The sequence below is a fragment of the Leuciscus leuciscus genome (assembly GCF_965113295.1).
Source record: "Leuciscus leuciscus genome assembly, chromosome: 1".
In the NCBI taxonomy this organism is placed as follows: domain Eukaryota; kingdom Metazoa; phylum Chordata; class Actinopteri; order Cypriniformes; family Leuciscidae; genus Leuciscus; species Leuciscus leuciscus.
This window is the reverse complement of record NC_138725.1, coordinates 56,473,998-56,498,950: the sequence shown is the minus strand read 5'-3', so window position 1 is coordinate 56,498,950 and position 24,953 is coordinate 56,473,998. Positions and strand designations below refer to the sequence as shown.

At 37.1% G+C, this 24,953-nt stretch overlaps 3 protein-coding genes across 6 annotated transcripts; 1 reads left to right on the top strand and 2 right to left on the bottom strand.

Annotated features, from left to right (window-relative positions):
- Positions 1 to 5: 5 nt before the first annotated feature.
- On the bottom strand, positions 6 to 5,471 carry gdpd3a (glycerophosphodiester phosphodiesterase domain containing 3a). Of its 3 annotated transcripts, none has more exons than XM_082136886.1 (11): positions 5,120 to 5,471; positions 4,448 to 4,618; positions 3,952 to 3,994; positions 2,691 to 2,826; positions 1,590 to 1,635; positions 1,380 to 1,498; positions 1,122 to 1,211; positions 877 to 1,010; positions 737 to 796; positions 599 to 650; positions 6 to 326 (listed from the first exon to the last, which is right to left on the bottom strand). In XM_082136886.1, the coding sequence occupies exons 2-11, from the start codon at positions 4,584 to 4,586 to the stop codon at positions 201 to 203; spliced, it is 945 nt and encodes a 314-aa protein (XP_081993012.1). In that variant the 5' UTR covers positions 4,587 to 4,618; positions 5,120 to 5,471; the 3' UTR covers positions 6 to 200. The 3 variants fall into 3 exon arrangements, with proteins under 3 accessions (XP_081993012.1, XP_081993011.1, XP_081993013.1); XM_082136885.1 differs by having other exon boundaries at positions 4,448 to 4,623; positions 5,120 to 5,469; XM_082136887.1 differs by lacking the exons at positions 4,448 to 4,618; positions 5,120 to 5,471 and adding an exon at positions 4,088 to 4,416.
- A 1,856-nt stretch (positions 5,472 to 7,327) lies between these two features.
- On the bottom strand, positions 7,328 to 18,769 carry mapk3 (mitogen-activated protein kinase 3). The gene is made up of 9 exons (XM_082136802.1): positions 18,336 to 18,769; positions 16,231 to 16,413; positions 15,917 to 16,106; positions 14,910 to 15,026; positions 14,716 to 14,830; positions 13,460 to 13,591; positions 11,012 to 11,121; positions 10,776 to 10,904; positions 7,328 to 9,870 (listed from the first exon to the last, which is right to left on the bottom strand). The coding sequence occupies exons 1-8, from the start codon at positions 18,545 to 18,547 to the stop codon at positions 10,785 to 10,787; spliced, it is 1,179 nt and encodes a 392-aa protein (XP_081992928.1). The 5' UTR covers positions 18,548 to 18,769; the 3' UTR covers positions 7,328 to 9,870; positions 10,776 to 10,784.
- A 943-nt stretch (positions 18,770 to 19,712) lies between these two features.
- On the top strand, positions 19,713 to 22,522 carry nudt9 (nudix (nucleoside diphosphate linked moiety X)-type motif 9). 2 transcript variants are annotated; one of them, XM_082180386.1, is made up of 8 exons: positions 19,713 to 19,871; positions 20,125 to 20,358; positions 20,622 to 20,711; positions 21,012 to 21,098; positions 21,268 to 21,379; positions 21,592 to 21,738; positions 21,872 to 21,956; positions 22,039 to 22,522. In XM_082180386.1, exons 1-8 carry the CDS (start codon positions 19,780 to 19,782, stop codon positions 22,182 to 22,184), a joined length of 993 nt encoding a protein of 330 aa, XP_082036512.1. In that variant the 5' UTR covers positions 19,713 to 19,779; the 3' UTR covers positions 22,185 to 22,522. The 2 variants fall into 2 exon arrangements, with proteins under 2 accessions (XP_082036512.1, XP_082036513.1); XM_082180387.1 differs by having other exon boundaries at positions 19,719 to 19,871; positions 20,128 to 20,358.
- The last annotated feature ends 2,431 nt before the right edge of the window (positions 22,523 to 24,953 follow it).

Sequence of the window (24,953 nt, the reverse complement as noted above, 5' to 3'; positions counted from 1 at the left end):
AACAGTTCAACCGTAGAATATGAGTTCCATTTATTTTATGTGTTCATAGTCACACAAATTGTCCCAAAAAGATTCCCTGAACCAAGTTTCATCTGTACACTCTCCTTTATGGCCAGTGTTGATAATATAATAGTGGCATTAAAATAAACTTGTCTTGCTGCATTTGTTTGTCTAGACAAAGGTACACTCAGTGCATTTGATCATGTGGCTTGTTTGCACGTAATATAGTTTGATAACAGGGTGGGATAGTCAGACATGACTCCAGTTGCTCCTGCGGCAAATGCAGCCTCAATATCCTGTTCCTCATTGCAAACAAAGAGATGAATCTACAGAAAAACAAAGAAAAACATACTGTTTTTTTCATTTTGAAGCATGTAGGTAGTGTACTCACAATTTGAGACCAGTGGCAAATTGCATAAACTCAGCCACTGTTAAGACAGTCTTTTTTTTCTTTAAAAAAAAAAGATGACTAGCTTGTAAGACTAGTCTAAGCAGTTTATGCAACCAGACAGTTTCTCACCGAAAACACAAGTTACTCAATACACTATGTGGTTTCTTAATATTACAAAACAGGACATGATATATCATGGCCACAAACCTGAATTCCTCGGTCTCTGAGGTGCTTGAACATCCCATTTCTCAATGTCAGTCTGTCACAAAAATATGTAGAACACAAAATCATTTCAAACAAAATTTAATTTGTAGGTTTATTTTGACACCACTACTAAGATGTTACCTTTCAATTAAAAAGATGACCAGACTGCTTCTCAAAATCCACATATCAGGTATATATTTTCTGTAGGAAAGAGCTCAGTGAATTTGCATCTGTGTGAGTACCAAGCACACATAGTATGGAAATTGTTAGTGTATACAGACCTGTTGAAGATTTGTGGCAAGTAGAACTGCAGGAAACTTTCTCCTAGGGGAACAAATGGCAGAAGACCGGTATAGTACAGCAGGAGCAGCAGTAAACCTCGATTTACAGTGAACATGTAGGGCATAGAGGAGTTCTGCCATTGACAAAAAAGGAGACAAAGATGTACAGTAGTTAAGTAGCAAAGTATGAAAACTATTTATTACTGAAACAAAACCGGCAGAGTGGGACATAAATGCACACGCACTGTTATGCGACAATTTCTCATGATGGAGGAGTCAACAGAGGCCCAAACTGAGATGCCTTCTCTGTTGTATTTTTTCACAAGATCAGAAATCTGAAAGAGACAGTGTATAAAACCTAATGTTATTGACGTTAAAGAAATGTTAAAGAAAATAGGGAGGCTTAGTAAATAGATGTACTTAAATATGGTTAGGAAAGAAAAATATTAGGGGCCATAATGTGCCTCAGGTATTGAAGTGCAAGTCGATAATGATGATCTTGCCTTCTCAATCAGCATGAGGTTATTTTCTTTCACTTCGATGTTCACAGCTGTATGAGGAAATTTGCAGAAAACATCCTCTAATAATGCAAAGTTTCTATCAGATCCAGTGCTGAAGTGGCCTGTACAAGGGGAATTAATAATAGTATAATCATTATGCATTAATAAATACATTAATATATGTTGCCAATTTCATTGCTAAAAAACACAAACCTGTATTGAAGGTGACCTCGACTGTCTCTTTATAAGGTGGCAACTCCTGAAAAGAAATATGCAAACGGAAAACATTTTAACCAAAAAGTAAAGTTTATACATGTAACACTGGTGAGAACTCAGAGACGAAGGAGGGTAGGATCCAAATGCAGTTTATTAAACAAACAACAAAGCACAAGGAGCAGAAACCAGGAACCACAAGGAGCAGAAACCAGGAACCACAAGGAGCAGAAACCAGGAACCACAAGGAGCAGAAACCAGGAACCACAAGGAGCAGAACTGAGGACACCAAAAACACATCCAACACTGGACAAGACCCAACCAAGAACACAGGAAACACTGGGGTTTACATACACAAGGGGTAATTGGCAAACAAGACACACCTTGGAACAATCAACTAATCAACAAGAAAACTACAAAATGACTACAAGCAGGAACAGGAAACAAGAAAAGAACCGGGCAGAATACAAACTAAAAGTCCAAAAAAAACAGAAACACAAGTACTGCAAAGCAGAGAACGTGTAACAATACACTATCGTTCACAATTTCTAAATGATTTTTAATGTTTTTGAAAGAAGTATTTTATTCTCACAAGGCTGCATTGATTGATCAAAAATACAGTAAAATAGTAATATTGTAAAATATTATTGGTTTAAAGAATTTTGAATATATTTTAAAATGTAATTTATTCCTGTGATGTCAAAGCTGAATTTTCAACTAACAAATATTCAGTGTCATATGATCCTTCAGCTAATACGCTGATTTCCTGCTTAAGAAATATTTCTTATTTTATCAGTTGAAAACAGTTGTATTGCTTAATATTTTTGTGGAAACCATGATTCATTGTTTTCATGATTCTTTGATGATAAAAAAAAAATATATATATATTTGCAATAGAAATCTTTTGTAACATTATAAATGTATTTAATGTCACTTTTGAGTAATTCAATGCATCCTTGCTGTAACTGTAACTGTAACTGTAAAAGTACTGTTGTGTAGGTCAACATGGAAACCGCATTTCCCCCCCATTCATGACAGAGTGCAATAAGAGAATTATTTGTAAAAGCATTTCAGGAGAAAATGTTAATGTTGACCTCTGACCTTCAGGTTTAAGGAGGAGACAGTGACATCTTGCCCAGTCTGCCTCAGGAGGTTCTCATCATGTGACACAATCACATGACCATCTTTAGTCAAGTGACAGTCCAACTCCAGCATCTCTGTGCCCACTTCAACAGCACTGAGAGGCAAACAGAGAGGAATTTTAATCAACAGTCAGGGCAGATGAATCATATGAATTTAGACCAGTTGATCTCACACATTTAGGCTCCAAGGCCCATCCTTTTATCCAAGATTTGATAATCGAAGGCCCTCCTATCTAAGCTGATATGTGCCTCTGTTACTTCTGTTTTAATTAAATAAATAAACAAAAAACAATAATGCAATAGCATTTTATTTAAGATTAAATAATCGTAAATCATTTCACCGCCTGCAGCAACTGTCGCACGCACGCGCTCGCTGTTTATCCAGCACCGGCTTTGGAATGAACGATGTCCACAGACAAGTATGTTGCATGATTTCATGAAAGTATGATGTATTGCGACATCAGAAACAAAGAAAAACTAAATAATGACTCTTTGTAACGCTTGACGTAAAGCAAGTCAAATTTGTAGTTTTCTTATGTCTCATTCGAACTACAGAAATGCGACCCGGTTTGGCAAACTTGCATAGAGTGGTTATATCAGATAAAAGACCGCAAAGCAAATCCAGAAGTGCCTTTCACCCTGTTACGACTTGACGAACCACTGATACGATTTTGGAAACATTATTTTAAGGTAAAAAAATGTCCTTAGTGTTGCTTTAACAGAGCAGCCATCAAGTGTTAGACAGTATTCGGTTATTACGTGAGGAAGTTTTTTGTCCAATAATTAGAATCTCTGTTTTTTCAGAATGTAGTAGTAGGAAATTACTAGTCATTACATTGTTTATATCAGCTGTGCAGGCAATTAGCTTATTTAGCTGTAAATAGAAAAGCCTGACAATATCACTGCATAATATACTTTAAAGTATGGTGGTATTCCACCATGTTTCTTACTAACACGCCCCAACTCGGAAAGATTGGAAATCCCGAGCTTCCCACTCGTATTTCCGACATTGTGGCGCACCATTAGATCAATGTCATACAGTGTGATTTGTAATGATCTTATATGGTTGCAGAAATCACACAGTCTGTAGCAGGCACAAAAGGATTGTGAAAAGACAAGCATTAGAAGGACTGACCAGTTACATACATAAGGACTTAAAAGAAGCTGATACTGATCTACTGTTCAGTCCGAAAGCTTCGAGGCATATGCTTCCCACTCACTGTGTAAAGGCCTCCATAGTGTTCTCAATCCTTTCACCACAGCCTGAGGACAGAGAGCAAACAGGAGGTCAGAAACTGTGGACCGACTCTCATACACATACAAACATAAAAATTCCTCAAAGAGTTAATCACTCACTCAGTCACATATTAACTAGCACTTTATATACAAACCCCATGAGGAAAACATTCACAAACGCTGTCACAAACACAGAATTATCTAATGCCTTTCACTGACAGTTTTATGAAATAGGCTAGTCACAAGATTTCTCTAACAGAAGTTTATAACTTTTGACGCTGTATGATATGCCATCTATCCTTGAAGGAATTTGGCTGTGACGTGCATAGAGCAACAATTTTGGTTCAATTGAACGAAAATGTAATTAGTCAATTGCAGCATTTTTACAATTAATTAGGTTTAATGTGGCTTAAATCTTAAACGCGAAGGTAAGTATCCCAAGGCCACGAGGTGGTTACTGACTCAGATCAGGTACTGTACCTCCCCTATGAGAGATGTGGGTGCAGTAGAAGGCGGTCTGCTTCTTCCTGTGCAGAATATGAGGGTTCTTCAGAAAGTACAGTGACGTGAGAGCGTAGCCCCCTACCGCCGGCAGCAGGTAGTACAGGTAGCTCGCCATGATTCCCACGGGAAATGGAAAGATGAACTGATCTGAACTTTGAAGGAAAGTTTTATTTTAATTTGTTCATTCAAAATGTGAATATTACACAATAATAACATTAAATAAATGTTATTATATTCAGGCCTTGTTTCACAGACAGGGCTTAAATTAAGCCAGGATTAGGTCTTAGTTCAAGGATTTTATAAATGTGCCCTTTAAAAAAAAACTGTTGTGCATCTTGAGACAAAACAATAGAACTGACATATTTTAAATTATATATCAACATATTATATTTTAAATTGCTTTCAGTTAAAACAGCTCAAACATGCATTTTAGTCTGGGGCTAGCCTTAAGCCTGGTCGGTGGAACCTAAAGCAAAAGTGTCAAATACATATTTTTATGTATGTGTCTATTGCGTATATATATATATATATATATATATATATATATATATATATATAAAAAATATATATATATAAAAAAAATTAACCATCTACTTTTTCTCTGTTTCTCCCATAAATGATGGACCCTTAATTAAAAGAAAAACTTACCAGGACTATTTGCTCCTTCAACTCCTTATTTGAGATATCCTGGTGTATCTGATCCAAGAACACGGCAACTCCCACAAGCACCTGTCTTCAATGCGTATATGACTGTCCTTATCTTTCCTTTTTTTCCCCTTGTATCTCTCACTGCTACAGTTTACAACAGTTTCTCAGCCACTCCTGTTTTGAATTCCTATACCTTGCCTACCTATCCTATTACTTTGCAAGAAATGTTGCCCAATGTGCTCCAAAGCAAAGCAAAACTACACAGCAATGTAAAGGCCCCTCCTTTTTCCCTTCACTCCTACTAATATCGATGCAACCGCAGCAGGGAAACAGACCTACATATGAAATCTTTCTTTCTAGGTGTCTGTTTGCAGTAATCAGTCAGTCACTGGTAGTTATTTACACTCTTTGTGACTCTTAATTCCCTCCTCCTTTTTTTGTGACTAAATGGGGTATGAGTGTTTTGGAATGCGGTTTGCTTGACTTTTTGAGTGCATTGAGGGCAAGTGGAATCCCAGCACATATTATTCTGCTTGCACTTTACATGTGCTTCATGACTTTATAGTAGTAAACATAAAAAGCAGGAAAAAGGTTGGAACACCAAAGCTCCATTCCAAAAATGTAATAAGGTCTCTCACACAGGTGATGTTTTGAGCACGCTGGCTCTTCATCAGACAATTAAAAATTTAAACCAACAAGCCTTTATACTAACAGGTGATTAATTAAGGATCACGTGACCTATTATTTCTTTTGTCAAGTGCCCAACTTGAGCATTTTTGTCAGTGATGTGCGTGCTTTTGTCCCGTTTTTGTTTAGTAGTAAACATATACATGTTCTCACTAGTGCAAATTAGGCCACATTTGAAGGGAGAAACAACAAAATGGGGATGAAAAGCACAAGGGGCTTCTGTCACTTCTGTATCATTGCAACAGTTGGTAGAAGGTAGTGGAGGACACGATTAGATGTTTGGTCAGTATTCATGTTTTCACACATTTCAGTGTTTAACAACGGCTTACGGTGGGATAAATGCAAACTCACAGTAATATACTCTCTGTTGGTTCTGCCTGTCAGCAGAACATTTTTGTTTTCTATTGTTCTGGTTTTGTATAGAATTGCTGAGAGACTGTTACTGAACAAATAAAGGGAGGCAGAGACAGATGGGAAGTGAGGCTGAGATAGACACTAATAATCCATTCCTAATTTGTAACAGCATTGATTAATCTCGGTCTCATATAAAAAATGGCAATGAATCAATGTATTAGGTCACAGTTTTGCATTTGATTCAGTGATACTAGATAAGCACACCCTCAACCCAAACAGCTTGATCTGTCTTGAAGAGCAGAACGCCTCGGAGCTGAATTCTCGAACCATGCTGGAACATGTTGTCGAAAGCTGAGGAGTGGTCCAACTGGACTGGCAACTTGACATATGTGAAAGAAGAAAAAGGTAAAAGAGCTCCCAGAAAACAAGACAAATATTAGTCCATTCATTATCCACAAAATAATTCATCATCAACTTCCAATAACCTTTGCTCGGTTTAAACTTGACATGCACACGATCCATACTTTATTTTTCCATAGCTAAGGAAAATTAAGTAGCTTTTGATTGCTATGCCACTCCCTTGACAGGAAACCAGATAACTTCTTCCATCATGACTAAATATGGCTAAAGGCAAATAACTGGCTGTCAGATTGCAATTTATTCACAATACACTTTGGAACAGACCTTCTAACTATTCCTTTTAAACTGGAAGCAAGGTCATTAATGCATTATTAATACACTAATGCAGAGAAAAGATCATCTATATTTGAGTGGCAATAAAAAAATATAGATATATTGAGCTCAATTAATTTTTTTTTATTTTTTTTGCCATAAGTGAATGAGCAAAGCAGTTGATTTTAATTTGACATACCTGAAAATACCAAACATATTTGACATACCAAAAAACTAAAATACCTGAATTAAAGGAGAATTTGTGGATTCACTCATTTGTAAATATATTTTAACTTCAAAAGATTTGATGTTAATATATGCTAGATATGATTATTTAAAAAGATAAGTGGTGTACATCCATTTCATTTTCATGTTTGTTGAAAAAATATTGTTTAATTGTACATTTTTCTGTTTAGTAAAAATCTGTCAAGCAGGATTAAAGGTTTTCTTTATTCTTAAAAAACAAAACAAAAAAAAAACACACAACACAAGGACTTACAGTATCAGGAATTTTATTTAATATATGTATATAATTCTGTTTTTGTTAATCGTTTAATTTATTATACCCATAAGCATATACATAGACTATAACCATCCATAGCTCATTTCTCTTGACAATCTACCCATATCGTTTAATCAGCTTTTAAAATAATTCCTTATAAGATTCAGGGAAAAAATAGACTCCAGAAAGAGTGAACAGCCAATTATTTTTCACACCCAAAGCGAACAAAATGAAAGAAAAAAGCAAAACATACTTTAAAAAGGACAAAAGTTTTTAAATCCCTTTTCAGTTTTTAAAATAAAAAAGACCACCAATATAACACCAGCAATAATCATAATAACAGCCATTAAAAGAACATTATGATATCTGCCTCCTTTGCAGGCTTTTGAAATCATATACTGTATGCGTGCAGGTTTATATGTGAGAAATACATGTGTGTGTGCACGTGTGTAAGACTGTTGACAGTCCCCATGGTCCCATTCACAATAAGCATATCATTGCCATTGACAATACAGTAATATAAATAATCTTTTTCTTGGTAATGAATGTTTCCCTCAGATCACAGAGCGGGATGATCTCCCCTCCTCATAAGGAAGCAGAGAAGAGCAGCTTCTGGTTGGAAAAGACAGACGTACAGACACAGACATGGGACGCGACCAACCGTCATTGCCTGTTACATTAGATTTTATCCTAACAAGTGGTGGATTAAGAAAGATTAAAGCATAGAAAGAAAACAAGGAACCTTTTGTCACAGGAATAGATATATAACAGAATATAATTGCACTAAAAACTGAAACGAAACAAAACGTTTGGTCAGGAGACACAAAGTGCAGGTGCACCGATTGAAAAATGTCACGTGATTGACGTGCGGTGTGAATTTCCTCTGTAGTTGGGGCTCGTCTCAATGGGGTTTTACACAGGGGGGGGGTATTAATTTATGCAAATCACACCCTGTAACAGAGCTACACACTGTGCCATTTTAACTCTTCCCACTTGAACATGCTTTCCTCATCCACGACTGGCCAAAAGCAATGACGGTTTCTTTAAAAACGGCTTTTTTTTCTCCACTGAAAACATGTAATAAAGGCAGGTTGTTACGTCTTAGATGCAATGCATGCAGAGTAAGTCAGTTCGAGACTAGATGAGCCAATCACAGGCAGGAGAGGCATGAGGTCAGCAAGCCCTGTGGAAAAGCCCTTTGAAAAGTTCTGACATCACAGGGAGGGAATGAGGAAAAAATGTGCTATGGCTCTGAAAGTGTTAAGCTTGGCTATGATTCCTCAATCACTTCAGGACAAGTGAAGAAAAGCAAAACAAAAGAGAACGAGGATGATGATGCGAAAGAAAGAGTAAGGGACCGATATCTGCGAGTAACAAAGCCAGAATGTGGGGAACTATGTGTGACTTATCAGAAAGGAATCATGGCAACAGTAGCCATGGACATGGTAACCAATGACAACTAATGTTATTCACAAAGAAATCAGTATCAACCCCCCATAAAAAAACAAAACAAAAAAAACACACACGATGAAGGTCTGCACAGAACCTCCATGAAATGAACAGACGAGCGAGAGGAGGAGAAGAGAAGGAGGGAAAGGAAGCCAACATAAAAAAAAAAAAAAAGATGATACTGATGGCTTAATTTTCCCAAGAACATTGGCAAGAAATAGTCTCAGTTCTTAACAGTAGAACATGATATTTTACAGCAGATGATCCTATTCCATCTTGCTCTTTCCTCCGTTAAACCTGCCTGTCGCCGTTTCTCTTTTACGCAATATATTTCTCAAGAATCAAAACAAGACCTCTTTTTCTCACAACAGAAAACAAAATAAAAGTCTAAGCTCATTAAATGTAACATCATTTGTCTTTGAATGAATTAAAAAAAGAAAAGAAACACAAGCATTGACTTTATATTTCAAAAGATATTCAAATATAAATTCCCAACATTACAAAACACGATTTGTAACTGATCTTAACGTTCAAATTACAGTGTACATACAGATTGCCAACTTACAATACTCCAATGAAACTCAAAACCACTTATATATACACACACGCACACCAGTCAGTGCCCATCGTAGAGATTCTCTTTCTCTCTCTCTCCATCTCTGTTGGAATAAAAAAAAACAAAAAAACACCCAGAACAGCACAGACCAGTAAAGAGACACCCTTCGAGAGAGACATAAAGAGAAGGAGACGGATACAGAGAGAAGCAGGGTATTGATAGAAAGGGTGAAAGATGCAATTGTTTCAGAGAGCAGGAGCTGTGTGCGGTGTGCGAAGAGAATAGAAAGTCTGACGGCCCCCATTAATGGCGTTATGATAAGATGTTAGAAGCCCAAACTAGCGCACAGCTTCCCAGCAAGAAAGAGAGATGGACAGATAAAACAAAGCTGAAGTTTTGAAATGTACATTTTTCCTCTTTTTATCTTTTTTTAATTTTTTTTTATGTATATATGCATGTATATGTTTTCGCAGGATGTCTGGAGTTATCTTTATCTGAGACTCCACGCTGCTCCATTATTCTCAATGATGGCTGCAAAAAAGGATTACTGAGCATCAGTGGACATCAACAGGTTTAAACATGGTTAATTCTTTGAGTTAAAATAAATAACAAAAATTATTTAAACACCTTCCATTATTTTTTAACACACATTTAAAAAAAATGGTCTGTTCAGTATATTAACATACATGTGTCGAGAATTCTTTTGAAGGTTATATCATTTCAAATTATCTTTTAATGAAAGCAATTACTCAATTTAAGGAGAATATAAAAATTACTTTCATTAAAAGGTCATTTGAAATTATATAACCTTCAAAAGAATTCTCGACATATGTATAACCCTGAACAGACCAAATAATTATGATTAAGATTTAGTTTTTGTTGGAAAAATAAATAAAATAAAAATAAAAATACATATTTTTAAATATATAAAAAAAAAAATGTTGAAGGAATAGTTCACCCAAGAATAGACAGCAGTAGTTTTCAAATCTCATTTGTACATGTACATTGAGATGCATTGCCAATACCAATATGCACATGCACAAATTCAATTTGAGAATAACCATTCAAAGATCTTGCACAAATGTGAATCATATAGACTATTTTAATGGTATGTCTTTTTGTTGCCTTTTTGCAGTTTGACAACCTCTGGTCAACTTTTCTGGAAAAGTACAGCTTAAATATATTTTTTAAAATTAATATCTTGTTTTTGTGTTTCATGGAAGAAACAAAGTCATATATGAAGGCGAGTAAAACTGTCATCAATTAATTTTTGGGTGAACTATGTCTTTAATTGCTCATGGCATTTGACTTCCTCTAAACTTATTTTAGTCACTTTTCTTGAAAACTATAATTTCTTTCTTGCATGCCTTAAAATGTTAGCATATATAAATATATTAAACATGTAGATTTTGTGTCATGTGTTTGCGTTTTTGTACCTGTCCCTCTCAAGAGCCCTGGTAGTTGGCCTGGAAGCGTGCCGTCTCCTCAAAGATGAGCTCTTTCAGCTTCTCTTTAGGAAGGTCGTCCAGCTCCATGTTGAAAGTGAAGGGCTCCTCAGCCACCGGCTAAATTTGCAAACAATATGAAATGCTGTTAGGCTTAGCTAACAGATATAGATGACAGATTGAAGGGGAGTGAAATGGATGAAGCTGGAGAGGGGAAAGAGAGATACCTCATCAGAGGGGTCATAGTACTGCTCCAGGTAGGGGTGGGCCAGTGCTTCCTCCACGGTTATACGTTTGATGGGGTTAAAGGTTAGCATGCGGTCCAATAAATCCAGAGCTGAAACGCAAAGGTAGAAGTACATAAAGAAGTTCCACACTACTATGTTAAATCTATGATTACAAAAGAACTAATTCATTAGTACTACTAAACAGCCTATAAATCATGCGCTGCTAACAAAACACAAACCGATAGTCACAGAGAAAAGGCATACCAGGATGTAAACGTACAAACACAGTAGTTCATTTTTCTTTTTTTGTCTTTCCAGACAATGTTTCATGAAACATACTTGCACAAGGCAGCCAGACCATCAAAAGACCATTTGTTGACACCCACATTTGTTCAGTACTCCCACATGCACACACACTTGTATATGTGGTTTACAGGGACTCTCCATAGATGTAATGGTTTTTATACTGTATAAACTGTATACCCTATCCCCTTACACTGTGTCTGCAACAGATGTGACCGTTGTCGTGTTGAATCGCGCCACAAAAACTGGCAGCTGTCTACACTAGACGCGACTCCATTTATTCTTTGTGTCAGAAGAAGCGCGAGCGCTTGAAGTAAAACAGAAATGGACTGGGACATCAGTTTACTGTTGGGAATTTGTCGTGTCGCGCCACATCCAAAGTAGACTGCATCACTGAATATAATGGGTTCTCTTTTTGATTTGTCACATCACGCCACTCGCATCTGCTGAAAACACAGTAGCTGCGTTTACATGGACACTTATAATCGGATTGACGGCTCAGTCGGACTAAAAAACCTTCATGTAAACACCTTAATCGACCCGACTGAGCTCGATCCGAATTAAATTTCGATCGGATTGAAAGGGGTGGTTTATTCCTTTTGTAATCCGATCGAGAGAACATGTAAACACTTGATCGGATTGAAAACCTAAACTGAAAGGACTGCGCATGTGCAATGACGTTAACTAGCGTAATGACGTATGATGCGCAGAACGAGCTGTTCTTCCTGTTGAATAAAGTGTCATATAAATAAGTGTCCCGTCATTCTAAAATTCTCATTTCACTAGCGCGTCTGTGAAGTGAAGCAGGACAACGTCCCACCAGTCCTTGTTTTGGATTCTCATCCACAGACGACTGGTTTTGGCCGCGGGGAGGGGCATTTTTACTGTGTGATAAATATAAGCAGCACGTAGCGGTGTAACGATACACGTATTTGTATTGAACCGTTCGGTAAGAGGCTTTCGGTTCGGTACGCATTACAAACCATTGGTTGGACCATTTTTCCTGCCGACCAAAATTTCGTTATTTCAAATGTAAGCGCACGGCAAGTGCGCTCATAATGTAAGAGACGCTGGCGCGACCACAACATTGCCCAACATCAAATGACAAACGTGATGAAAGCGGAACGAAACTGCGCTACTCCTTATTTTGTGCTTCACGAACCGTTTATCAGTTTGGTCCAATGCAGCGCGAGCCGATCTAGATCAAGCGACACTTACAACACAGCGCTAAGAGATCCAGTAAAGAAAGCATTGAATTCGCCACTGAAGTAATAACATCGCTGCGAGATCTAGTGAGAAGCATTTACATTTCTCCGTTATCAACGGATCAAACAGCGCTGACGTGGAAACCAGGAAGAAACATTGTGCTTTCAAGTAACGTCGGTTTTATTTCGACATTATGAATAAAATTGCTGCCCTCAAATGTTAATCTGAAATAAAATAAACCTTTGTTTATTCCTACTACAATATTACATTTAATTTTTTTATAAGGATTTTTTATATGCTCCTAAGAAGAGTCAAGTATAGCTCCATCATTGCTCAAAGTAAAAAAGGATCATACTTTATGATGTTAGTTTTAATTAAAAAAAAATTTAATCAAGGAAATTTCTCTGGCATTTCTTTCTTTTTGCTGTATCGAAAACGTACTGAACCGTGACACCAGTGTATCATATCGAACCGAACCGTGAATTTTGTGAACCGTTACACCTCTAGCAGCACGGCAAAACGGTTAATATGCTCACTGTCTCCAAATCATGACCAGAGAAGGATTAATATTACGTCTGCTGTTTAAAACAAATAAAGAACCAATAGAGGAGAATAGTTATGCGCGAACAGCGGGAAACTCTGTATATTTGTGCAGTGTGCGCATGTCATAAAATCTATTCCGATTTGAAACTTGTGACATATAAACGCGCACATCAACCCGATTACTTTATTTATCATTCATGTAAACACCGTGTTCGGATTCATCAATCGTATTGATTTCATTCCAATTGAACCAAAAGGTGTCCATGTAAACGTAGCTAGTGTTACACTAACCCTACCAATCACAGATAACTTTTGGCATTTTTTGAATAAAAACAAAACACCATTTAATTAGTCCATTCACTAAACATTCCTAAAGATCCTAATGCGTGAGCTTACCTTTGTTGTCTGCTTTGGGGAACAGCTTGGTCCATGGGATTTTCGGTTTCTGGGGTAAAGACTGGAGGTAGTTCCTGGCCTTCATGTTGATGATGCAGTTTAGATCATCTTGAGAGGGGGAGCCCAAAATACCTGGTTGATGGGGCAGGAAAATTAACACATGATGAACGACCTAAAATGTTTGCATGCCCAAATGAGTCAAATAACAATACAGTGGTCATCAACTAAAAATCATTGTTTCTACAATCTCCTTGGGTTTGCTTGTGTAAAACGGACAGCAAGGAAGAACATGATGCTGAATAAAAAAAAAAAATGCTAATGCTAGTAAAATGTTTAACTAATTTGTGCCTGGTTAAGCTTTTCAGTTTTTAAAAGGGAGTACAAAATTCTTCTGAAAACAGTATTTTGGCATAAATTCATTCAAAATCTATCTTATAAGAAGATTCTTAAACCAAATATAGTTAAACAAAACTATATGCAAAGAAGAAGCTAAACGTGAGTTCACTTGTAATAATACACATCTAATAATAATAACAATAATCTAATAATACATTCTAATGATTGATTAAAGACATTTTTTGCTTACTTTCAAACAATAAATAATTTTGGTACTGTGCTGGGTTGCCACTTAAACACAGTAATAAAATATAATATAATATTTTATTTTAATATAAAATACAATTTTACTAAATACATACTAAAATAGATTTAATGTCAAAAAGATCCACAGATCTACTGCTTTAGTATATGGTCTTAACATAAAATGTAATTTATTCCTGTGATTTCAAGGCTGAATTTTCATGCTAATCTGTTGCTCAATTATTGCTTGATATCAATGTTGAAAATAGTTGTGCTGCTTCATATTTTAGTGGAAACCATGATACATTTTTACAGGATTATTTGATGAAAAGAACATTTGAAAAAACTTTTGTTTTGAGTCCTTTAATAAAAGTATTAATTAAATCTCCCTGACCCAAAACCTTCAAACAATAGTGCACTAGTGCACTTTTATGTTATTTCTGAACCTAAGCCCAGGGAAGTTAGCTGACAACATTGCACACTGTTCAGAAGCCGATAGTCTATTCTCTTCAGAGTGTTTCCTGCCCTCACTGATACAGTGTGTCACTCCTTACTACATGCAGATACATCAAAGTTCCTTTTTTATGTATGTTATGCTTCAGGTAGTGCAGATTTGAGAATAAAAGAGAAGTCGGAAAAAGAGGAAATTCCATTTAGCATTACACTCATGTTCTCACCCAGTATGTGGTTGAGCTGGTCAAGATAGTGCTTTCCAGGGAAGATGGGTCTGTTGGACAACATCTCAGCCAGGATGCAACCCACAGACCATATATCAATGGACATGGTGTAGCCCTGAAAGATAAAGAGATCATGTCAAATTATGCATCCAGTTCATATCTTAAATGCTAAAGACAAACACACATGCACAAACCTTGGAGTTGAGCATGATCTCAGGGGCACGGTACCAGCGAGTAGCCACATACTCTGTGAGGAATCCAGTGTGGTCATGTTCTGGATCGGCTATCCGTGCCAGGCCAAAGTCACAGATCTATGGGTGAGGAAATATAATTGTCCTCTATACAACCCTCCAACAAGCAATTTTGCTTAAAAAAAAAAAGACCCTAACTTCTATATTTAGCTGCATTAGGATCATCTTCAGATTAAACAAAGCACAAGAACTATATTACTAAATTTGGTTCTGCGTTCCTCAAAAATATCTTCACCAAAATAGACACATTAGTTTTACATTCATTTAGTTACATACATTCAATTAACATTTAAAACATTTAAAATTAACATTTTCAAATGTTCAAAGCTGCTGTGTTATTACCAATTGTTTACTAAACACTACTTCTTATATTAAAGGGATATTTCACCGCTGGAAAGATGAATGTGTATTTAAATTGGGTCATTTATGTAGTAGAAATGTGAAATTATTTTAGAAGTTGGTGCCTTCTAGACTGAGAAAAGCCAGAAAATGTATTTTTGGCTCATGTGGATGAAAGACAACAACTCCCAGAATGCACTTGCTTCACTGCCCTACATGGCTCCCAAGCCACGCCTACTGGTTACAGAGGGCAGTATCGGAAGAAATTATACAACTAGGCTACTAGTCGAAAGCCGCCGTTTTACCGTGAGATCCCACCCCCTATGGGCGGGCTGAAAACATGCAGAACTAGCTCCTACTACTGGCTGTAGTCTCTAGCCTCTGGCCAAAAAAGCCTCCGATGACGTAAACTTACGATTTTTGCATCAGAGAGAGTTTTTTTCCAGACACACAATACAGAAATCTCATCTCAGGGGGACATGAGGGAGGGAAGCACGGTCATTCGAAAATACTACCGGGTTTCTACTGATACAAAGCTTAATGCTAATCGGTGAAGTATCCCTTTAAGAGTTTTATGTTTGGTTTGTTTGTTTAAGTTTGGCTGTTCTGACCTTGAGGTCACAAGTGGTGTTGATGAGAAGGTTTGAAGGCTTCAGGTCTCTGTGCAGGACATTGGCAGAGTGAATGTATTTCAGCCCTCGCAGGATCTGGTACAGAAAGTAGCAGATATGGTCGTTGCTGAGTTGCTGTGTCTTCAGCAATTTGTAAAGATCGGTCTCCATCAGGTCCTGTACGATATAGCTGAAACGCAGTTAAAGAACTACAACGCAACGCACAATATAACAATGAGATATACACACTATGTTCCAAGATTCAATTTGGCCTAATGCATTGTGAGCCAGTTGATATACATGTTTAAGGATACACATCCCTCATAAAGTCGATGCGGCGAGCTCTCAGGATGTCGTTGATGCCTATGATGTTCTCATGACGGAACCGCAGGAGGATTTTGATCTCCCTCAGGGTGCGCTGGCAGTAGGTCTGATGTTCAAATGGACTGATCTTCTTAATGGCCACTCGGATCTTATTCACATTATCAAAAGCTGAGCTGCAGGCGGCAGGAAAACAGATGATGGGAAGAGAGGAGAGAGAATTAAGAAAAAAAAAAAATCAACTCATACAAGCTTGTGCACATATTTAACGAATAATGCAAGAAACAAAACAACTGATTTAGTGGCACAATTGAAAGTAAATGGAGGTTAATTTAAAAAAATGGTGTCAACCTCAAGCCATACTAAATATTATATGAGCTGTTTATTTTTATATAAGATGTCTAAATTGTTTAAACCTCTGTTTTGTGTGTTTTATAATTAACATTTCAATTTATATTTCAATTTATATTTATATATATATATATATATATATATATATATACACACACACACATATATATATGAAGAGTTCAGATGCAAAAGCCTCTAAATGCCATCTGAAATTTTCTTATAGAATGATCATTTTTATCAACCTTGTATATTTCAGTTTAGTAATTTCACTTAAATGACAATTAATAGGTAATCTTCATTGCCATTGAAGTGAAATTATTGAATTTAAATATACGAGACTGATAAAAATGATCATTCTATAAGAAAATTTCAGATGGCATTTAGAGGCTTTTGCATCTGAACTCTTCATATATATATATATATATATATATATATATATATATATATATATATATATATACATACATATACATATATACACACACACATATATATACATACATACACACACACACACACACACACACACACACATATATATATATATACACACACACATATATATATATATACATACGTACATACATAGATATATTAAAGACATATAATTTAGACATTTAAAAATGTTTACCAAATACCGAACATCGAATCAACACATCAAAATAACAATTTTTTTTATATAATTTAAAAATAAAAACCTGAGAGTTTGCACAGGCCAAAATATCAAATTTTCCATACATTTGATGCGTTTAAAACTACTTAAGCATACTATTGTGGAAAATACCAAGTATCTAGATTCTCTATATTTTGTCTTCTTACGCAGCAGTCTGATGGCCCTAACCAAAGACATCCATAGAAGGCCTTAGTGTTTTATTACAGGGGGTTTGTTTACATCCTCCTGCTAAACTTGACAGTCATTTTGAGGATGAAGAGCAGACCAACGCGCTCAGCTCTGAATTCTGCACCTTATCTATTTTAATGTTTACCATCATTATAAGACACATTATAAGCAGTTGACATTATATTTTAAAAATGGTGGGTGTGTATTTTTTACAAAAACCGCAAAAATATTTCCTAAAGCACTTAATCCACATTTGGCCGCATCGTAACCACGCCTGTTTTACGAGCTCAGAGTGAGATGTCAGATTGCTAGCTGTGGCGCTAACAGCCCTAGCGTGCAGATTCAGAATGCAAACAACTAAAAAGACTCCTAAAATCAAGAGTGACAAGGGACATTACACGTCTGAACAAAACGCCTGTTCTCAATAACACAGATTCACGTCCAGCAAGACACTGTTTGTGCCTTTAAACCAAGTGAGCTGCCTACTTAGATGGGATTTTTGAACATTTTAAACGTGCCTATGATGCAAAAAAGAAAGAAAAGATGTTCATGTAGGCAGTTCGCTGTGTTCTGAAACACAGCCAATGTTGAAGAAATGGGATTTAATCCAATGCATTACTCGAAATCTATTGTTAGCCCTGATATTCTGGGAAGGATATGCAAAAACTTGTTGAGCCAAACTAATTATTCTGTTGATTTCGAAACAACGCTTAACGTTATATCTGCTTTTCTGTCCATGAAATTGGAATGCGGGATGCTATTTGTTTTCGGCGAATCAACACCCTTTTTTTCTTTACTACGAAGAGCTGATCAGTAGTAACAGTTACTAGCCCACTAATTCTCGCCCCGATCCAACAGTATCTCCACCGAAGTGTGCGACTGCAAAAACGAGCAGTTTCCGCTTACCAGACCATTCCATAGGCCCCCTCCCCGATGTACTGGAGATCGGTGTATCGGGGGCCAACATCAAAATTTTGTCCCTTCACCGACTCCAGGCCAGGCTTGGATCCCGCCGCTCCATTCGCTCCCCCGGGTGCGACGGCTCCTCCAGTCCCGGCGGCGCTGCTATTCGAGCCCGCGGCTCCTACCGCCGCCGCGCTGCTGCCCGATTCCGCCATCGTTTCTGTCCACAAATCAGTCGACTTTGCTCAGTCTTTGGGCGGGAGGGGGGCTCGTATTTGCCTTTAGATTAAAGACAGGTTTATTGGATAGCAAAGGCTGCCGTTATACGGTGCGCTCTCTTGACAGTCGAAGAGGAGTCGTCAAGGCCCCCCTGTGGATGCGAGTGCGGAACGAGCGTGCATCTAAACCAAACGGATCGTGAGCGCGAACGCGCATTTCTCCTGTACAACATTCGGGGGCGCGCGCTGCGCGTGAAAAGCCACAAAGCAGACGCATTTACACAGCGCTCGAGTGGGTGTGCAGAATGCCTCCCACGGTTACGGTTAGTAGGCACTCCGGCGTGATTTACAGTTTGTGGTTGGAAAAAAACTAAAGACAGAAGAGGGTATCTTAACAAGAGATGCAAGAGAAATAGTATACGAACTTGGCATATTTTACATCATTATATATTAAAATATCATTGTAGTGTTGTCAAATCGATTAATCGCGATTATTCGCATCCAACATAAACGTTTTTGTTTACATAACATGTGTATTATTATATTTATATATATTATGTCTGTACACACATGTCTGTACACACACACACACACACACACACACACACACACACACACACACACACACACACACACACACACATATGCATGCATGTATAAATTATGTGATACAGTATATAGACATATATAAAATATATATACACACCAACACACGTATTATGTAAACAAAAACCTGTCGATTTGACAGCACTACTATATATATATATATATATATATATATATATATATATATATATATATATATATATATAATTTATAATTAGATGCGTTTAAACCTGTCCCAGAAGGAATAAATTATGTCCATTATATTGGGTACGACGGTACGACTGTCCTTGTACAGGTGTTGTGCCCAATTTCGACCCCCTGCCAAATTATTACCCCCCTCGTTGAAGTCAGTACCTGATTGCCTAATCCTAACCCCACCCCTAATCCTAACCCCTCCCCCACAACTAATCCTAAACCTACCAATACTAGGGGGGTAATAATTTGGCGGGGGTCGAAATTCGATAAATGAAAAAATCTACTACCAGAGAGATTTTACAGCTCACACAGCAGAGCACCCTAGTGGCTCGTGATCATTACAGCAAGTCGCATGAATTGCGTCACTGGGCTGGGCTGATCTCTCACTTCCTGGTTACTGCAGCGCTGGGTTTCATTTATTATTTGTAATGAAAACAGTTTCCCGTAACTGGGTTGCATCGGTGCAAGTAGCGCTTAGTCTTCTTGGGTTTCCGTATTCTGCCGGTACAAGTGGAATCTGGTATGTAAATGACTGTAATAAATGAATGAATGAAATTAGTTTAAATTCTGAAGCTGTAGTTGTAATACAAATTTGACAGCTATTATCGACAGCTTTTTCATTTCTTAATAATGTACGTTTTCTTGTAGTACCTTGTATTTTGTCTTGTGATTATTAAAATGATTATTATTATTATTATTATTTTAAGAAACATCACTGACTTTGTGAAATTGAAACGTCAAGTTTAAATGGGTTTATTTTAACCCATTTTCAGCAGGAAGAACGCCATTAACAGCATACCCAGTCTCTGTTCATCAACATCTGTCTACATGTCTCCTGTCGCGCACATTAAGGCTCGTTGTCCAGTATATCCTGGCTCAGACACAAGCCGCTTTCCTGTCCCAGATGACAAAGTTGACTGGAAGACAGACTGGCCCCAGTACAGCCCTGTTAACTATACGGCCTCCACTGTGCTGAAAAAGCCAGTTTGGGCTGACCCAGAGATTGGGTGAGTAACAACATATGTAAAACGCACCATGAGTAATAAAAATAAATAATCAAATCAATATATTATTTTATTTGTTTTCATTATATACTGTTATATATATCTTTTTTCAATCCAAAACGCTGCACTGAAAATGTCTCTTACAGATTTAAAAATGCACAAGAGAATTATAGTGGTTAAAATTAAAACAGTATACCTGATAATGTTTTTAAATATATGTGTAAAAGTTTCTTTTAATTCATTTAGACTATTTACACTTCCTTTAGCGCATTTTCCCCACTGTTCAATTCCTTGGATGGATCTGTGGACAGGAGAAGCCACGAGGGCCAATATTGTATCCAGAATGGAAAACCACTGTGAGTCAAAGTCAAGTCACCTTTATTTATATTGTGCTTGTATCAAAGCAGATTCAGTGTAATTATAAAAGTTCAGTTCAGCTATAAGCGGCTCTACTGAAGACAATAGTGTCGTTATTCAGCTCGAGTCAGTTAAATGTTGATTCAGTCCAGTTCAATAACTGTCGATGCTGCAAAATTAATCTATTATGAAATGAAGAGATTCTAAACATTAAAATACTAGGTCATCCAAAATATTTAAATATTTACAAGGCTTGATTTGCTGCTTATTAAAATCTACTCGCTGTAAATCATCCTCAGTAATCCACATGGAAGAACTGGACTCGAGGGCAGAGGATTACTGGGAAGGTGGGGTCCAAACCACGCTGCTGATCCAATAGTTACCAGGTACTAGAATGTGTCATAATAAATGGTAACCAACCTTTCAACTGCAGTCTTTCTCCCATTTGACCGGTTTTACAATTCCATGCATGCAGGGTATTTTGTGTTTAATGTGGCAGAGTTCACATGCTTAAAACAATCACCCATTCCCGTTTCCTGTGGCTGCTTCATACAGATGGAAAAGGGACTCGAAAGGACAACTTGTCCACCACACTACCTCACAACTACCCATGCTGCAATTTGTGTCCATCAAGAGGTTGGACTGCGGCGAATGGGCAATCCCAGGGGTGAGTATAAACTGCGATGCTAATGTAAGCATTTATCTATTATATATTTTTAATAGGGACCATCTCACACAATCAATTTTTAGTCAAATTTTCAGAATGGTTATTCTGAGTGAGCAGCATGTGTGGGGTGATTTTTAAGCTTCTTCTTTTTTAAAATTAATTCTGCTAATGTGCTAACAGAGGGTTATAATCTTTTGTTGTTGTGTGTTCAGGGTATGGTGGACCCTGGGGAGTGCATTTCTCAAACATTGCAGCGCGAGTTCTCAGAAGAGGCAATGAACACTCTGCAAGCATCTGCAAGTGAGAGGGAAAATATCCAAAAGCGAATCACTAAGCTTTTCAGCTCAGAAGGTCTTCAGGTGAGATCATGTGTGGTTTTCAGTGTCTAAAGGTGCAGCCACATTAGTGAAATTTCACAAGAAAAAAGCTGCATTGTCGATGACCACACCTTAAGCGTTGCAGTGCTTTATAACTCAGCAACTTTTTCTATAGGTGTATAAAGGTTATGTAGATGATCCAAGAAACACAGATAATGCTTGGATGGAGACAGTTGCGATCAATTTCCATGATGAATCAGGTAATACTTGATGATGAAAACACTTAATAATATAAGTACTTTGTTCTACCCCACGTGTTTGATTCAGTTTTTTTCCATCTAGGCAATAGTGTAAGTGAGCTTCCATTGCAAGCAGGCGATGATGCTGGTCAAGTGAGTTGGATTGATGTTGACTCCTCCTTGGCCCTTTATGCGAATCACTTGCATTTCCTGGAGACAGTTGCTAAGGAAAGGAATACCCACTGGTAACTGGTAAAAGTGCCTTTCTGCGGTGACAGACATGAAAGAAAATCTAATTTGACAGAAGCATAAGAAGAACTGTAGCTTGGAGACATAATTCAAATGGAAACTAGTAAAACCAGTTCTGGTGCTGGCACGTATTAATATGGAGTGTGACCATATTACACTGCCAAAACACTGCCAAAACTTGCATTCCAATAAGCATGGCTACCGAAAATGAGGGTTTACTAATTTTTTAAGTTATTCTTGTTAGACTGAACTGAACACTATTATCTGAATAAGAACTTGGTCAGCTTATGCATGTACTGTCTCTGTAATAACCAAATGAATAAGCCATATCATACACTGACTCTGTGTGTTGCTTTGTCTTTTGTCTGCTGTGCTATATTCCAATAATTTAAAGAAAAGTTATTGGGCATCTGTGATACTTTGATACTGAAGTGGTTCATTTTCTTTTATTTTGACATACTCAAAAAACTACTAGAGCAAGAAATATGAAAAAGTTTTTAGTCTGCTTGGTCTGAACATGAATAATGTGAATTCTCTGAAAGCCTGTTTCTTTTGACTTGTTATTAAAGGGATATTACTGGTTCAATACAATTTTCACGAAAAAATTAGGGACATCAAGGCACTTCAGTTGTGTATATTCACGCATTGCCTTTTTCAACAGATTTGATGTCATCAGTAATGCAGAATTGTGAAACAAGGGAAAATAATTTGACGTTGGTTTTAACCTTGCAAAAATTGCCAGTCATTGTCCACTGAGCGACTGAGCCATGTTGACATCACTGATTATATCATAGTCTTAGATTTCAATGACTTTTTCAGTTTGTATGTGCTGATAGATTCAACATTTGGACATTTTGTAAAATAGTTATATATATATATATATATATATATATATGTATATATATATATATATATATATATATATATATATATATATGTACAGCGGGTAAAACAAGTATTGAACACGTCACCATTTTTCACAGTAAATATATTTCTAAAGGTGCTATTGACATAAAATTTTCACCAGATGTTGGTAACAAAGCATGCAATCCACACATGCATAGATGTCCATAAATTAAGTTATGTTTAATAATGTTAAATGACACAGGGAGAAAAGTATTGAAGACATGAAGAAAGGGGGTGCAAAAAGGCATGGAAAGGCAAGACGATCAGTAATTAGAAAGCAATCCTGCCCCTTGTCAGTGCAAATGAATATCAGCTGGTTCAGTCCCAACTGATAGCCTAAAAAAAGGCCTTATTACCAAGGTGTCACACAAGAAACATCTCATGATGGGTAAAAGCAAAGAGCTCTCTCAAGACCTTCGCAACCTTACTGTTGCAAAACATACTGATGGCATTGGTTACAGAAGGATTTCAAAACTTCTGAATGCTCCAGTGAGCACTGTTGGGGCCATAATCCAGAAGTGGAAAGAACAAACATCATTTCACCATAAACCGGCCACGACCAGGAGCTCCTCTCAAGGTTTATGACAGATGAGGTAAAAGAATTATCAGAACAGTTGTCCAAGAGCCAAGGACCACTTGTGGACAGCTTCAGAAAGACCTGGAAATAGCAGGAACAATTGTTTCAAAGAAAACAATAAGTAATGCACTCAACTGCCATGGCTCCACGCTAAATTGCTAAAGAAAAAGCATGTTGAAGGTCGTTTAAAGTTTGCTGCACAACATTTGGACAAGCCTGTGAAATACTGTGGGAATATAGTCTGGTCAGATGAGACCAAAATTCAGCTCTTTGGATGCCATAATACACACGTTTGGAGGAGAAATGGCACTGCACATCACCCCAAAAACACCACACCAACAGTGAAGTTTGGAGGTGAGAACATCATGGTGTAGGGCTGTTTTTCAGTTAGGTAGGCTACTGGCAAACTTCATATAATTGAAGGAAGGAAGGATAAATGGAAAAATGGACAGACATTCTTGATAAAAATCTTCTGTCATCTACCATGCAGGATGATGATGAAATCTTCATGTGTGGACATTTCAGCAAGACAAAGAACTTAAACACATGTCTTGTACAAATACCCACACCCACCACTTGTGTACTTGCATGATGTATTTTCTCTATTTGGCCCAAGTGTTCAAGTAGGTGTAAAGACTGAAAATATGTGTAGAACTTTTTGATTATTCGATGGGACACACGTATAGTCTTGCAAAAAATGCAAGTGTTTACAGAGCTTTTATTTATTATATTTTCAATACTTTGCATTTTAAAATAAACTTCTACATGTCTATTCAGTAGTCGTTATGTAACTAACAGAAGACACATTTTAAATTGTGGTGCTTAATCAAATGATAAAAAACAGTTGCAAATGTTGTACAAAATAGGCCCACACATACCATACTCATCTTTGCACCAATAAAATGTGTAACACATTATGTTTTTACTACCAAATTATATGTATCTAATTAATTTAAATTAGAGTGGAATGTTTTCCTCGACATCTCGCGATTTCGGGGCACATGAGCTCCCGAACATAATGCATGATGGGATACGGTTTGCCTCGAATACCGCTCCGAAGCGAAGTGTAATTTGCCTAAAATTCCAAGGACCAAGTTAAGCCAGAAAGGGGATCGTGCATTTTGCTGTAGTAGCGCCAAGACTTTGGAATAGCTTCCATTAGGGACGCTGACTCTGTAGCCCACATGTTTTTAAAGTACAACTTAAGACACATTTGTTTGCCATGGCCTATTCTTCCTTTTCATGATAATTTTTATTCTATTAGGCCTACTATTGAAAAATATTTG